This window comes from Bos mutus, chromosome 11 (genome assembly GCF_027580195.1).
Source record: "Bos mutus isolate GX-2022 chromosome 11, NWIPB_WYAK_1.1, whole genome shotgun sequence".
NCBI lineage: Eukaryota > Metazoa > Chordata > Mammalia > Artiodactyla > Bovidae > Bos > Bos mutus.
Window position 1 is genome coordinate 969,483 of NC_091627.1, and position 13,844 is coordinate 983,326.

General features: G+C 67.1%; 2 protein-coding genes across 11 annotated transcripts; one reads left to right on the plus strand and one right to left on the minus strand.

Annotated features, from left to right (window-relative positions):
* Positions 1–3,790: 3,790 nt before the first annotated feature.
* Positions 3,791–5,848, minus strand: C8G (complement C8 gamma chain). 7 transcript variants are annotated; one of them, XR_011465926.1, is made up of 7 exons: positions 5,376–5,848; positions 5,041–5,128; positions 4,835–4,971; positions 4,661–4,731; positions 4,142–4,593; positions 4,015–4,053; positions 3,791–3,933 (listed from the first exon to the last, which is right to left on the minus strand). XR_011465926.1 is itself a non-coding variant. In XM_070378650.1 (6 exons), exons 1-6 carry the CDS (start codon positions 5,176–5,178, stop codon positions 3,983–3,985), a joined length of 627 nt encoding a protein of 208 aa, XP_070234751.1. In that variant the 5' UTR covers positions 5,179–5,353; the 3' UTR covers positions 3,917–3,982. The 7 variants fall into 7 exon arrangements, 3 of the variants coding, with proteins under 3 accessions (XP_070234751.1, XP_070234749.1, XP_070234750.1); XR_011465925.1 differs by having other exon boundaries at positions 5,041–5,164; XR_011465928.1 differs by lacking the exon at positions 5,041–5,128 and having other exon boundaries at positions 4,835–4,869; positions 5,362–5,549.
* A 110-nt stretch (positions 5,849–5,958) lies between these two features.
* Positions 5,959–10,279, plus strand: FBXW5 (F-box and WD repeat domain containing 5). Of its 4 annotated transcripts, none has more exons than XM_070378643.1 (9): positions 5,959–6,115; positions 7,096–7,311; positions 7,452–7,609; positions 7,897–8,071; positions 8,159–8,343; positions 8,418–8,835; positions 9,037–9,184; positions 9,257–9,469; positions 9,541–10,279. In XM_070378643.1, exons 2-9 carry the CDS (start codon positions 7,119–7,121, stop codon positions 9,782–9,784), a joined length of 1,734 nt encoding a protein of 577 aa, XP_070234744.1. In that variant the 5' UTR covers positions 5,959–6,115; positions 7,096–7,118; the 3' UTR covers positions 9,785–10,279. The 4 variants fall into 4 exon arrangements, with proteins under 4 accessions (XP_070234744.1, XP_070234747.1, XP_070234746.1 ...); XM_070378646.1 differs by having other exon boundaries at positions 8,195–8,343; XM_070378645.1 differs by lacking the exon at positions 5,959–6,115 and adding an exon at positions 6,180–6,586.
* The last annotated feature ends 3,565 nt before the right edge of the window (positions 10,280–13,844 follow it).

Below are 13,844 nucleotides of genomic sequence, written 5' to 3' on the forward strand. Positions count from 1 at the left end.
CCCTGTTCCCCGCCAGGCCCTGTCCCCCCCAGGCCCTGTCTCCCCCAGGCCCTGTTCCCCCCCAGGCCCTGCCCCCCCCACCCCAGGCAGGGCGCCCCCCTCCACATGTGCACCCAGCAGAGTAGGAACGCTGCTGCAGGGGAGCGGGAAGGGTGAGTGAGCCCCCGTGAAGCCCTCTCAAGCTGGGGAACTTGGAGGCCCCTCTGCGGTGGGGGACATCTGGCCCTGTCCCCACACGCAGGGGCCTGGCCCCCTGCCCACCGGAGCTCCTGCGGGGGCAGGGACAGCAGGTGCCCACCGGGAAGCGCCGAGCACAGGGAGTGCCCTGGTGGCCCAGTGGTTAGAATTCCCGGCTTTCACGGCCACAGCCGGGTTCAGTCCCTGGTCTGGGAACTCCCGCCAGCCGCGTGGCCAGAAAACGCCGAGCGCCTGCTGGTGTTGCAGCCGCGGTGGGGAAGCGGTGCTGGAGGCTGGGACGCGGAGCCTCATCCCCGAGGGGCGGGTGGGGGGTCCGAGTCAGTGCAGCTCAGGCATGCATGGCCCTTCCAGACTCCCTGACCAAGACTGCCAGTCAGAGTTCCCTAAGCTTTTCAAGGTTTCTCTTTCTGATAAGATTCTCTAGGCAAGAGTGCTGGGGTGTGTCACCAGGCCCTCCTCCAGGGGATCCTCCCCCACCCCAGGCCTGAGCTGCAGGTTCTTTACCACCCCTGGGAAGCCCGATAAAAAGCCAACTCTTACAATTAAAAAGCAAAGCTCAATTATAACCGATAAAATCTTTACACAAAACGACTCAGGGCTTCCCCAGTGGTGCAGTGGTGAAGAATCCACCTGCCACTGCAGATGTGGGTCTGATCCCTTGGTCGAGAAGGTCCCCTGAAGAAGGAAATAGCAACCCACTCCACCATTCTTGCCTGGGAAATCCCGGGGGTAGAGGAGCCTGGTGGGCTGCAGTCCATGGGGTCGCACGTGTCCGCAGAGTCTGACGTGACTGAGCACACACGTAAAAACGACTCATCTAGAACTGCAACTGCCTCACCTAGTTTTTGAAAACAATTAAAAAAAAAATGTATTTGGCTGTGCTGGGTCTCGTGGCCGCCAGGATCTTCAATTTTTGTTGAGGCACGAGGGATCTTTAGTTTCAGCGTGTGGGATCTGGTCCTCTGACCAGGGATCAAACTGGGGCCTCCTACGTTGGGAGCACAGTTAGCCACTGGAGCACAGGGAAGTCCCTAGATTCTGAAACTTAGGAGGAGGAGGGGGCGAGAGAGGATGGAGTGGCTGGAGGGCGTGACCGACTCGACGGACATGAGCTTGAGCAAGCTCCGGAGATGGTGGACAGGGAAGCCTGGTGTGCCGCGGTCTGTGTGGTTGCAGAGTTGGACACAACTGAGCGGCTGAGCATATAAAACGACTCACCCAGGACTACAGTTGCTTCACCTCGTTTCCTGAAGTGTAACTAGAGCTCGTTACACATTTTAGTGAAATCAAAAAACATTGAGGCCGTAGCGCTCGCTACGGTGTCCCCGGCCCCCAGCTCTGTGTAAGAGCTGCGGCGGGGCTGGGCTGCCCTCGGCCTGGGCCCTGGGAGCCCTCGAGAGGCCTGGCGCAGCCCCTGGAGCCCAGCCCCGCTGGGAGCACCCTTCCTTCCCCAGAAGCCCGAGGAGGCTCTAGGGAGCCTGGCCTCCTGCCCGCAGCTGCCCACACTCAGGGCACAGACCCTCCTTCCTGCCTGGGCACATGCGGCCAGGCCTGCGGGGGCCTCTGGGAACTGCCAGCTCAGAGCCGCAGCCCGGGTGATGAGGTGCCCAGCTCGGCGGGGTCTTTGACTTTCCCCTTCCTGCCAGCCCCATCTGCCTGTCTGGCTGGGAGCCCAGCACCAAGGGACATGGTCCCTGCCCACTGTGGACACTGGGCCCTGGAGGGCTGTGGGCTCCTCCCAGCAACCGTACCCCCTGCCCAGGTCTGGACGGGCCCGCGGGGGGAGGAGGGAGGTGGGCACGCGGAGGTGGGCCCAGGGGTCTCCGACCCTGCTCTCCAGGGACCAGACGGAGGTCCCTCCTGTTTGTGGCCTGCAGCTCACCCGGGGTGGCCTGGCCTCCCCGCAGCCCAGGTGGGGAGGCCGGGGGGGGGGTCCGTCTTGCTGTGCCCACTCTGCCTCACCAGCATCAGGAGTGGCGAGCCCTGGACTTCAGCTCCCAGGGGCAGGGGCCTGACACGCAGTGGGCATCTCAGAGATGTCCATCGGGCAGACACTGAGTCTCCCCGGACGGGGCGGCTTTGGCCGAGCTGAGGCCCACTCCCTGACCTCCTGCCCCAGTGTGGCCCCAGCATGGGGGCCGCCATTTGCCCTCAGGTCTCCCCAAGTCCTCTTGAGGAGGGCCGACCCTCCTCCTCATGGGGGGCACAGTGGGACGGGGCGGGCTGGGCAGTGTGTGCCAGGCACAGCTGCCTGCAGTGCCCCAGGGACGACTAGCAGCCGTCGTGTAGGCCTGGCTCCCGCCCGCCACGGGCTGCTGTGCGGGGAAGAAGGTGGGAGAGAGGTGGGGGAAGAAGGCCAGCCTCCAGTGGGGGCAGGGCGCAGGTCCGGGGCCCATCGGAGCGCGGGCGGGCGGGCCTGGGGGCAGCTGGAACTGGCCCACGTCCTCTGCAGCTTCAAAGGACGGGTCAGGGGGCGGGCTTTCACCAGTGGGCCCGGAGCTGGGCACCCCCACACCAGCAGACCTGGCGGGGGGTGGAGCGGATGCTCCATCAGAGCTCCTGCCCTTTGGTCTCTGCTTCTCAGGGCTCTGCACCGCGGGTTTTTTCTTTGGCGTCCTCTCCGCTGTCAGGGACACAGGTGAGGGTCCCGGGAAGCTTGGCCGGGACCCACGTGTGGAGGGCGCACAGTCGACCGCGGGAGGCCCCATCCCCACGCTTGACCTTCTACCAACAGCCTGCGGTTGTGCGGAGAAGCCCCTCCAGGCAGAGGCTGGGGGGCGGGACACCAGCCCCCATCTGTCCCCAGACCTCAGGGCTCCCACCTTCCAGAAAGTTCTTCTCTACAGGCTAGAGACCATCTTGTGGTCCCTCATGACTGGTGACCCTGGGCAGACCCTGGGTGTGGGCTCCTGGGGGCCACCCCGTCTGTCCAGGCACCCCTCCCCCGGCACTCTGGGCCCCCTGCCGGCCCACCGACGTGGTTGCCCCCAGGGGCGCCTGTTGCTCGCAGCCACACGTGGACTCGCCCCGGGGGGCAGTCCTGTTCACCAGCCAGTCCTGTGCCCCATCTGGCCCTGTCTGCCCCTGGAGCGGCCGTGAGGGCCACGCAGGCTCCCAGCTGCCTCAGATGGGCCCCAGACCCGGGAAGTGATGGGGGGTGGTTTCCCTGCCTGACCCCCTGAAGCCACATGCTCCTCCCCAGGGGCCCTTCCTGCCTTGGCTACGGGCCCCTGGGGCTCTGGGCCCTGGCTCCCAGGAGGGGTCTCAGGAGGCAAGGGAGACCTGCAGGGAAGGCTCTGGAGAAGACCAGGGCGTCTGCCCAGCACGACGGCCCAGTGGGGCCACGGGGCAGGCCTGCTCAGAGCCAGGGAGCAGGAGAGACAGGCGCCAGTACACGGGACAGAGCAGGGGACACTGGGGTCCGAGGGCAGGGTGCCAGGTGCCCTAGGCCGTGGCCAGGAGCTGTTCCCCACCCCCAACTCCCTGGGGAGGGCTCGGCACCAGGAGGTGGGCCCCCGCCCTCCAGCCCACCAGGGAAGCAGAACAGGTGGGCAGACGCGGGGTTCCAGGGTGGAAAGGAAGAGGCAGCGACTGAGGCTGCGACGTTTAATGAGAGCCCACGGAGCACCCGGGGGAGGGGCAGCTTCGCGGGGGCGGTGGATGAGGGGTGGCAGGTCCAGCTCCGGGCCGGCTCCTTCCTCGCGCGTGGCGGCCACCCGCCTCACCTCCGCACTTCTGCAGCACAGACGCGTCTCAGCTGTGAGGGGGCCCTGGGCACCACCCCCTACATACTGCCCGCTGGAGCTGCCCGCTCACCGTCCAGGGTGTGGAACTGGTCCGCGGCCTCGCAGAAACCTGGGGGCCGGGCCAGGGGTCAGGGGCAGCCGGAGGTGGGGGGTGGGCGGCGAGCCAGGGGGAGACAGGGGCAGGGGATGACACTCACCGTACTTGGGGAAGAACAGGGTGTGGTCCTCGGTCAGGTTGGCCCCCTGGACCCGCTGCTCAAACACACTCAGGAAGGAATCGCTCACAGGGAGCGAGCGGACTGCGTGCAGGACACACGGGCTCCTGGGCACCCACGGGGCAGGGGCCTGCAGGGCGCTCTGGGGGCTGGGCTGTGTGCCTCGGGCTGCGATCTGACCCCTGCTCCCCCGCTTCCCCGTCCCGTTCTGTCCCCACATTTGGGCTGAAGAGCAGGGGCAGGCGGGAGGGAGGAGAGGGCCCACCCAGCCCACCCAACAGCCCTGCGGGCGCAGCAGACCCGGGACCCAGGGCCCCAGGACGTACCGTACAGCTTCACCGACAGCTGCCGCGCCCTCTCCAGGTACAAGACGGCAAAGCCGCGGTAGTCCGTGTCCCCGACGACCACATCCACCGGTCCGCGGGCGCCCCGGGCTGTGGGGAGCCGGCGGGTCAGCCCCACCGCCAGCGCCGTACCCACCCCCAGCGGCCACCGCCTCACCTTGGAGCAGGAAGCGCCCTGGGCGTCCCGTGTCTCCGTACAGCTGCCGCACTGCCCAGCAGATTCCATCCCTGGGGGCACGGCCATCATGGGAGGATGCCCAGCAGGCTGGGGCACACCGACCCGGGTGAGGCCGCAGCTGGGATGGGCTCAGGGGTCCTCGCTGGGACTCACAGCTTTCGGAAGGTGCTGACAACCATGGCTGAGCCCTGAGGAGCCACGTGCAGAGTGGTGGCCTCAGCCCGATGGCCCTGCTCCTGCAGGTAGCGACACGGGGAGGCCACGGCCACCAGGAGCCAGGTCCCTGAGAACTGGGGAGCAGGCTGTGTGAGGGGCGGCAGAGCCGGGTGGGCCCCTGCCCCACCTCGTCCCGGCTCTACCTGCTGGGCGTCAAAGTTGGCCTTGGGCTGGATGGTGCTGATAGGGGATGGGGGCCGCGGGGGTCTCCGCACCCGCTGACCCAGGGAGCTGCTGGCCAGAAGCAGAGTCAAGAGGGCTGCAATCCTGGGGGTCAGCATGGCGATGGCGGCGACAGGGCGAGGGGACCCGCAGGGCAGGACGGCCACGTCCCAGGTCAGAGTCCACTGCCCACTGCTGCCCAGCCGCCCCGCCCAGGAAGTCCGCCCATGCTCCCGCCACCAGAAACCTCTGCCCTGGGCCAGGCAACCCCCGACTCAGCCTCCCAGTGAACTCAGCCTCACCCTGGACATCTGACCTTGGCCCTGCGCTTCCCGGCAGGGGCCGGTCGCCATGTCCGGTGTCCAAAGTCCAAGTTGACCTCTGGTCTTTGTCCACCAGGTGGCTCTGAGTCCACCTGCAACGCGGGAGAACCGGGTTTGAACCCTGGGTCAGGAAGATCCCCTGGAGGAGGAAAAGGCAACCCAGGATTCTTGCTTGGAGACTGCGACGAACTGTACACTCCATGAATGGACAGAGGAGCCTGGTGGGCTGCAGTTCATGGGGTCGCACAGCGTCGGACACGACTGAGCGACCTTCCCTTTCTTTCTCTTGTCCACAAACCCGGTGATTTCCACTGCGGCGGGTGCTCACCCCTTTGCACGTTCATCTCCCCACAGCGAAGCAAGGGCCTGTGAGGCCGCGGAACGCCGGAGCTCGGTCTCGAACCCGCGACCCTGAGCCCCGCGCGCAGCCACGCCCACGGCCGCCGCCCCTCCCCGCTGCCAGGGCCGCTGTTCCAGGGGAGGCCGGACGCGCACAGGCGCACAAGGACGCCCCGGGCCGCGGGGTCCTGACGCGCAGGCGCAGGAACGGCCGACGCGGGCGGTGGCGCTCGGCCGGCGACGGTCATCGATGCCTCGGGGCTCGTGGCATCAGCCTGGCGGCTTCCATCATAGAGACGCGGCGGCCGGAGCGTCGACGAAGGGCGGAAGAGGGTCCGTGGGCTGAGGCCGGGCGCCGGGGCGGGGGCCGCGCATCCGGGCGGAGGCGGCCTTGGTGAGTGCGCCCGCCCGGGGAACGTCGTCACGGCGGCGTCCGGACCCCGGCCCGGGCCCTCACAGCCTAGCCCGGAGAGCGTCGTCACCCCGCCCCGACCCCTGGTCCGGCCCCCCAACTCCCCGGACGCGTCCTTGGCCAATGAATGAATCGCCGAGGCCGCCGGGACTGGGGTGGCGGGGCCCGAGCCGCGGCCCCGCCCCCGGCAGCCCCTCAGGGAGGGTGGGGGGCGCTGGGCGGCCCCGCTCCCGCCCCGCCCCGCCCCGCCCGGCCGTGTCCGCGCTGGCCTGCGGTCAACCTGGCAGGGTCCCCCAGGCCAAAGGGCAGAGGTCAGGGCCGGCTGGTGTTCCTGGCGGCGTGTGGGACGGGCGGCCGGGCCGGCCCTCGTCCCGCCGGCCCCGAGTCTCTCCTGGGAAGGACCTCTATCCCATGCTGACCGCTCCGAAGCCTGGGGCAGCAAGGTCAGAGATGGTGCGCAGGGGTCACCGACCCTTCCCTTCTGGGCCTCGGAGCGGTCACCAGCTCTGGCAACCAGATGTCTCCCCGGGATCCTATGGGGGGGAAGTCAGAGGGCCCCACCCAGAAAGCCTGTCCTCCTGAGGAGGGGAACTTTTGGGGTGACAGTGGGTCCCCCGAGCCCACGGCCACTCCAGCTCCAGCTGGACCAGGCCGGGAAGCTGCGTGTTCAGGGACTCACTGGGCCTTGGGGGACCTCAGGAGTGCAGGGTCCGAGGAGCACGGCTGTGTAGGGGGGCTTGGGGAAGCTCTTGGCTCCTTGGCCGTGCAGGCAGTGCCAGCCGGCCCTCCGCACATGCTCAGTCCAATATAATGCCCAGCAGGGCAGTTGGTGGGGCAGGAGGAGCACCCACTGGGCTGGCTCGGCTCCGCTCAGCCCCGGGCTCCTGTGCCTCTCCTTGGACCTGGGGGCCAGTGTCCTCCCTGGTCCCACCGGCAGCTAAGGGGTTGTGCGTGTGTTTCAGGGCCGCCGGGGCAGAATGTCACGATGGACGAGGGGGAAACACCCCTGCTTCCAGACAGCCTGGTCTACCAGATCTTCCTGAGCCTGGGCCCGGCCGACGTGCTGGCCGCCGGGCTGGCGTGCCGCCAGTGGCAGGCTGTGTCCAGGGACGAGTGCCTGTGGAGGGAGCAGTTCTACCGCTACTACCAAGTGGCCCGAGATGTGCCCCGGCACCCAGGTCAGCACTGGCCCTCACGCTGGCTGGGGACGGCGGGCTGGGCCTGGGAGCAGGCCCGGAGGGTGGGCAGGGCGGCCCCCGGCTGCCAGGGCCTGGGCTTGAGGCCCGCAGCCCCAGCATGACCCCCCCACCCCCGACAGCGGCCACGTCCTGGTTCGAGGAGTTCCGCCGCCTCTATGACGCGGTGCCCTGCGTGGAGGTGCAGACGCTCCGGGAGCACACCGACCAAGTCCTGCACCTCAGCTTCTCCCACTCAGGCTACCAGTTTGCTTCCTGCTCCAAGGACTGCACAGTGAAGGTGAGGGCGGCGGCCCCGGGGGGAGAGGGTCAGGGCTGACAGCCCACGGCGAGGGTCGGAACCTGGACGACCGCCCGGGCTGGGAGGCCGGGGCTGGGCGGCCCTAACTGCCTGCAGGTGAGCAGGGGCCCTGCGTGCAGCTAGGCCAGAGCTCGCTGGAGCACCACGTACTCACAGGCCTCGGGTGGTCTGAAGGCCAGAGACAAGGGACCCCCACCCGATGGCGGTTTCCGGGCGCCAGCAGAGCGGGCTCACCAGGCGTGCCTGCTGGGCGCCCCCACACGCAGATTTGGAACAACGACCTGACCATCTCGCTACTGCACAGCGCGGACATGCGGCCCTACAACTGGAGCTACACCCAGTTCTCCCAGTTTAACCAGGACGACTCGCTGTTGCTGGCGTCTGGGGTGTTCCTAGGGCCCCACAACTCCTCCTCAGGCGAGATCGCGGTCATCAGCCTAGGTAAGAGAGGGCTGGGGGCGGGCGGCCCGACCACCCCGCCCCTAACGCTCCACCCTCTGCCCAGACACCTGCGCCCCACCCCTCCAGCCCCGCCCGCCCCGCCCCTTCCCTCTGCTCCCCCAGACACCTTTGCCCTGCTGTCCCGGGTCCGCAACAAGCCCTACGACGTGTTTGGCTGCTGGCTCACCGACACCAGCTTGATCTCGGGGAACCTGCACCGCATCGGGGACATCACGTCCTGCTCAGTGCTCTGGCTCAACAACGCCTTCCAGGTGCGCGCGGGGGGCGCCCTGTGGCCGGTGCGGCCTCCCGCAGCCCGCGCCTACCTCCGCGCTCCCGCCCCCAGGACGTGGAGTCGGAGAACGTGAACGTGGTGAAGCGGCTCTTCAAGATCCAGAACCTCAACGCCAGCACCATCCGCACCGTCATGGTGGCCGACTGCAGCCGCTTCGACAGCCCCGACCTCCTGCTGGACGCCGGCGCCCCCGGCACAGACTCCAGCCGCGTCTTCGACCTGGGCAGCGATGGCGAGGATGAGGAGAGCGACCCGGGTCCGGCCCGCGCCAAGGGCCTGCGGCGCCTCCTGGACGGGTTCCTGGAGGGCCGGGCACAGCCCCCGCTGCCGGAGAGCACGCTGGAAACTAAGGTGGCCAAGCTGCTGGCCCAGGGCCACACCAAGCCCCCGGAGCAGGGCAGGGCCGCCGCCGGGAACAAGCTCCTCATCTTCACCACCGGCTGCCTCACCTACTCACCGCACCAGATCGGTGAGGGGCCTGGGGCGGGCCCGCCTGTGGGCAGAGCCCCTTCCTCCGTTTGTCCGGGGGCCCAGCTCTAGGCCAGCGCTGCCCCCACTCACCCCTGGGCAGGCACACGTTCAGATCTGGGGATGCAGGGCAGGCAGAACCCTAGCCGTCTGGGAATTGCCAGGTACCGAGGCGCCGCCGCCACCCCCGCCCTCCTTGCAGGCATCAAGCAGATCTTACCGCACCAGATGACCACAGCCGGGCCCGTTCTGGGCGAGGGCCGGGGCTCCGACGCCTTCTTCGATGCGCTGGACCACGTCATCGACGTGCACGGACATATCATCGGCATGGGCCTGTCCCCCGACAACAGGTGGGCCTCTGTGGGCAGCCCGGGGGCGGGGGGAAGCTCCGTGGGCGCGCACTGAACTGCGTGCCGGCGCAGGTACCTGTACGTGAACAGCCGCGCCTGGCCCAGCGGCTCGGTGGTGGCTGACCCCATGCAGCCGCCACCCATCGCCGAGGAGATCGACCTGCTGGTTTTCGATCTCAAGACCATGCGGGAGGTGAAGCGGGCTCTGCGCGCGCACCGCGCCTACACGCCCAACGACGAGTGCTTCTTCATCTTCCTGGACGTCAGCAGGGACTTCGTGGCCAGGTGGTGGGGTGATGCCTGGGCGGGGCGGGGTTGGGGGCGGGGCGGGGCTCACCGCACTGTCCCCTCCCCAGTGGGGCCGAGGACCGCCACGGCTACATCTGGGACCGCCACTACAACATCTGCCTGGCCAAGCTGCGGCACGAGGATGTGGTCAACTCTGTGGTCTTCAGCCCCCAGGAGCAAGAGCTCCTGCTGACGGCCAGCGACGACGCCACCATCAAAGCCTGGCGCTCGCCCCGCACCGTGCGCGTCCTCCAGGCCCCGCGCCCGCGCCCGCGCCCTTTTTTCTCCTGGTTCGCCAGCCAGAAGCACTGAGGCGCTGGGGCCCGCCGAGCACGCCCGGGACCCTTTCCCAGGGCTGAGTGCTGCCCAGACCGCACAGGGGCAGAGCAGCTCGCCACAGGAATGCCTTAGGAAGGGGGCCGGGAGGCCGCAGGGAGCGCGGCCTGGCCCCCACCACGCTCGCGCACACACACCGCCTCCCACAGCTGTGCCGCTCAGCACCGGGCAGCCAGGGTCACGTCTGACTGGCCCGGGGCGCACAGGACACTGTGTCCCTGCCCCCCGCTCCTCACCCACCCCTTTCCCCTGGGCCTGGGCCCTGGGCCCTTCAGCACCACGTGTCCCCTGGCAGCCCTGTGGGGCCTGGCGCTGTTCACTGGGCCCAGCCTTGCCCAGGGAGCTGGGGCTCCCTCCTCTGGGAGCTGCCCAGCATCAGGGTTGCAATGCAGGTCAGGCTGTCATGAGCCCAGGGGACGTGCATGTCACTGGTCACCTGTTCAGGGTCTGAATAAACAGTTGGCAAGAGCACAGCACTGACCAGTCTCTGTGCAGGGAGGGGTGTGGCATCCACTCGGGCCCTTGGTGTGCTTGCTGGACGGGGTGGGGCGCCCCAGGCCACACGCTGGAGCTGCCCTGAGCCGGCCAGTGGGGACTCAAGTTTGTGTCCCCAGCTGTAGCCCCCACGGCGTCTAAACAAGGCCCCGGCACCCACTCCTGAACAGGCCCACTGTGTGCCCGCTCCCCGCCAGCAGGGGGCACAGGAGGACTGACGGCAGGCGGGCCGGCAGCAGGCTGGGGAACCAGAGCTCCGCCTCCCTGGGTGCCTGTGGAGCCACCGGCTCAGGGCTTGGAGTCCTCAGGGGGCCCTGGCTGGGGCAGTGGCAGAGCCCTGTGGCGCCTGGCACGTGACAGTGGACAGTAGAGGGGCAGGGGTGGCCCCGGCCCTCCCAGGGCTCACCCGGCCCGTGTGTTCGTCTGGGGACGCTGGGGGTGGGGGCCCTGGCGTGGCGGGGCTCTGGCGTGGCGACGGCCTGCCGAGCAGCCCCACACACGGCGCCTCAACAGGATGGTCGAGAGAGTCATGGACAGGCCCTCGGGGACCTTACATCCTTCCAGCCAGGGGCAGTGGTGAGCAGAGGCTGGCCCAGTCGCCTGCGGGGTCATAGTCAAGCCGGCCGCAGGGAGACGGGCCAGGCAAGGCCAGGCGCACACAGGTGAGCTAGCCTGGGAGGACTTCAACGTGCCTGGAGGAGCCAGCTAGCAGCATAGCGGCTCCCCAAGGACAGCCCCAGCGCTGTGTCAGACGCAGGGGCGCTCACATCCCTGGATTTGTCTGCAAACCGCTGGACCCGTGAGAACAGGGAAGGGGCCCCAACAGCAGTGGAGCCGGGGTGCACTGCCCTGGACCCGCTGGAGCCGCAGTCCGGAGCCTGTGCTTGGCCATGGGCAGGAACCAGCAAAAACCCCATGGACGCTACTGTCCGGAGGAGCTGCAAGATGAAACAGTTTCTGGAAAAGACCAGGGATATGTTTAATTGAAAGCCATCTGCTGCTGCTGCTAAGTCGCTTCAGTTGTGTCCGACTCTGTGTGACCCCATAGACAGCAGCCCACCAGGCTCCCCTGTTCCTGGAATTCTCCAGGCAAGAACTCTGGAGTGGGTTGCCATTTCCTTCTCCAATGCATGAAAGTGAAAAGTGAAAGTGAAGTTGTTCAGCGACCCCATGGACTGCAGCCTACCAGGCTCCACTGTCCATGGGATTTGCCAGGCAAGAGTACTGGAGTGGGGTGCCATTGCCTTCTCCATGAAAGCCATCAAGGAAATACAAAACCTGTAAAGCAGAAGCAGCAGAATAGGAATTGAGAACAGGCAGAAACTGACATTTAAAAGGGAGCTGACAGGGAAGAGGCACAGCGACTGGGCTAAATGCTTCACGCAGGGAAAGGAGGCTGGACCCAGACCAGCTGCTGTGGAATCAGACAACAGAAAGCAGAGAAGCAGAAACCTGCCAGAAGAACAGGGGAACAGGGGGGCCTGGGAGGTGGCTCTGAAGAGGAGACTGTCCCCAGGGTGCGAACAGAGGTCTGATGGAGGGCAGGAGCCCCATTCGAGCCTCCAAGCTCGGTGGGGAGCAGCTCAAGGCCCCGCCCCTCCCGGGCAAAGCGCGGCGGGCCCACCGCCCAAGGCTCTGCAGAAGGCACCGGGGCAGCTGGGCCCCAGCACCGCACCTCTCCCCAGCGCCCATCTTTGATTGCTGGGCCTGCAGCATGGCCACCAGCCCACCGAGGGGCAGGAAAGGGGGCTCACGAAGCGGACTGAGTGCTGAGAGGCGGGGCACCCCTGAGGGCTCTGTGGCCCCAGGTGCGGCGGCCTGAGGAGAGGACTGACAGCCAGGCCACAGGCCACAGGTTTCAGGCTGGGGACCAGACGGGGGGGCCAGACGGGGTGCCAGCAACCAGCCAGAGGGAGCGGCTTGAGAAACAGCCCGTGCAGGGCTCGCAAGGCCCAGGAGCCCCTTGGCTGTGGGGCTGCTCCCGAGGATGTGACCCAATGCCTGGTGAGCTCACAGAGCAGTGCCTGCGTCCCCGCCCAGGGCTGGGGGTGCACACACAGGGGGCCCACCCAGGGCTGGGGGTGCACACGTGGCCCGTCCAGAGAGGAGGGCTTGGGGGCGCAGCAGATGTGGGGTCCAGCCCACAGGTTGCAGTGGGGCCGTGAGCCTGAGCCTAACCAGACCCAGACCAGATGAAGTCCATGTTCAGAGTCTAATGCACAGCTAGGTGGCTCTCATAGAACTGGGGGAAAGACACGCCCACAGGTGCCGAGCGTGTCAGCGTGAGCATACAGGGACTGTGGCGGCTGCTGAGACACCTGAGCGAGCATCGCACACGCCGTGCCACAGACGTTAGGGCAGATACGTCTCATCAAAGAAACAAACTCACTAGACAGACTCAACAGCAGGATGAAGTCAGAGGAGAGCCAGTGAACGTGACTGAGGACAGGGCAGAGAGGAGAGCAGGGGAGGGCGAGTGAGGGTCTGAGGGCTGTGGGCAGAAGGAAGCGGTTCGAAGTAGTAGTGGCTGACAACGTCCGCAGATTTGGTGGAACATACAAACCTACAGATCGAAGAAGCTGAGCAGGACTCGGGACAAGCACACACATCCGGACACAAGTAACCAGAGGTGAAAACTGAAGGCAGGACACTGACGGCAGAGAGGAGACGCAGCTCACCCCAGGGGACAGCGTGTGGGGCCGTGCGGTCCTCCCAGAGGCCCGGGGCCACAGGAAGCAGCACTCAGGGTGGGCATGCCTCGGCTTGCGGGACCTCCACTTCCGACCGGGGATTGAACTCGGGCCGTGGCAGTGACTGGAGCCCTAGCAGCTGGCCCGCCAGGGAGGCCCAGAAGCAGAGAATCTTCCGAGTGCTGGACAAACGGAGACAGCCCAGAACTAGGTCTCCAGTGAGAAGGCCCCACTCCATTGGGCGTGGTGGAGGCGCTCTCCCGACAGGAAGGACACGATGTGAGCAGGAGGCGGCAGCGGCAGCAACGGGAACCCTCTCCCGAGTTCTCCAAACACGTGTGACGACTGACTAGGAAGAGGCCAGTTACGATGTCTGGTGAGGCAGCTGACTCATCAAGTAGAGAGAACCATCCCACACGTGTGTGTAGCTAACAGCAGAGCCTCAAAACACACATGGCAGTAAAGTGAGATGCGGCGGAAGTGACCGCCGGAGAGGCCAGTCGCTCCTCTCAGCAAAAGATGAAGCCAGTGGGCAGAGGCCGTGGAGACACAGCCGAGCCCTCCCCGGGCTAGGCGGCCCAGACAGTGAGCGGCACACCGGGAAGTTTAAAATGGAGAACTGATCCTCTCCGAGTCCTGGAGGCTGAGGTTGGAGCTCACGGGGCTGGCAGGGCCGCTCCTGGGGAGGTGCCCTCCCGGGCTCTTCCTGGGTTCGCCCTCGGTCTCCAGGGCTCCGGACACAGACACGCACCCCACCCCGACGCAGCACGCTCCCCAGGCCTGCACATGCGCGCCGCTCTGCGTGTCCACTCCAGGCATGCTGGATTGAGCCCAGCCTAACGCCTCCCTCT

Excerpts from the sequence above, each read along its gene's own strand:
- C8G (XM_070378648.1), bottom strand. The coding sequence starts at position 5,584 with ATGGAGTGTACAGTTCGTCGCAGTCTCCAAGCAAGAATCCTGGGTTGC. Across the intron at positions 4,870-5,361 it reads GCCAAGGTCAGATGTCCAGG|GGCTCAGCCATGGTTGTCAG; the intron begins GTGAGGCTGAGT and ends GTGGCTCCTCAG. Across the intron at positions 4,594-4,660 it reads AGGGCGCTTCCTGCTCCAAG|CCCGGGGCGCCCGCGGACCG; the intron begins GTGAGGCGGTGG and ends GGCTCCCCACAG.
- FBXW5 (XM_070378643.1), top strand. The coding sequence starts at position 7,119 with ATGGACGAGGGGGAAACACCCCTGCTTCCAGACAGCCTGGTCTACCAG. Across the intron at positions 7,312-7,451 it reads AGATGTGCCCCGGCACCCAG|CGGCCACGTCCTGGTTCGAG; the intron begins GTCAGCACTGGC and ends CACCCCCGACAG. Across the intron at positions 8,836-9,036 it reads CTACTCACCGCACCAGATCG|GCATCAAGCAGATCTTACCG; the intron begins GTGAGGGGCCTG and ends CCCTCCTTGCAG.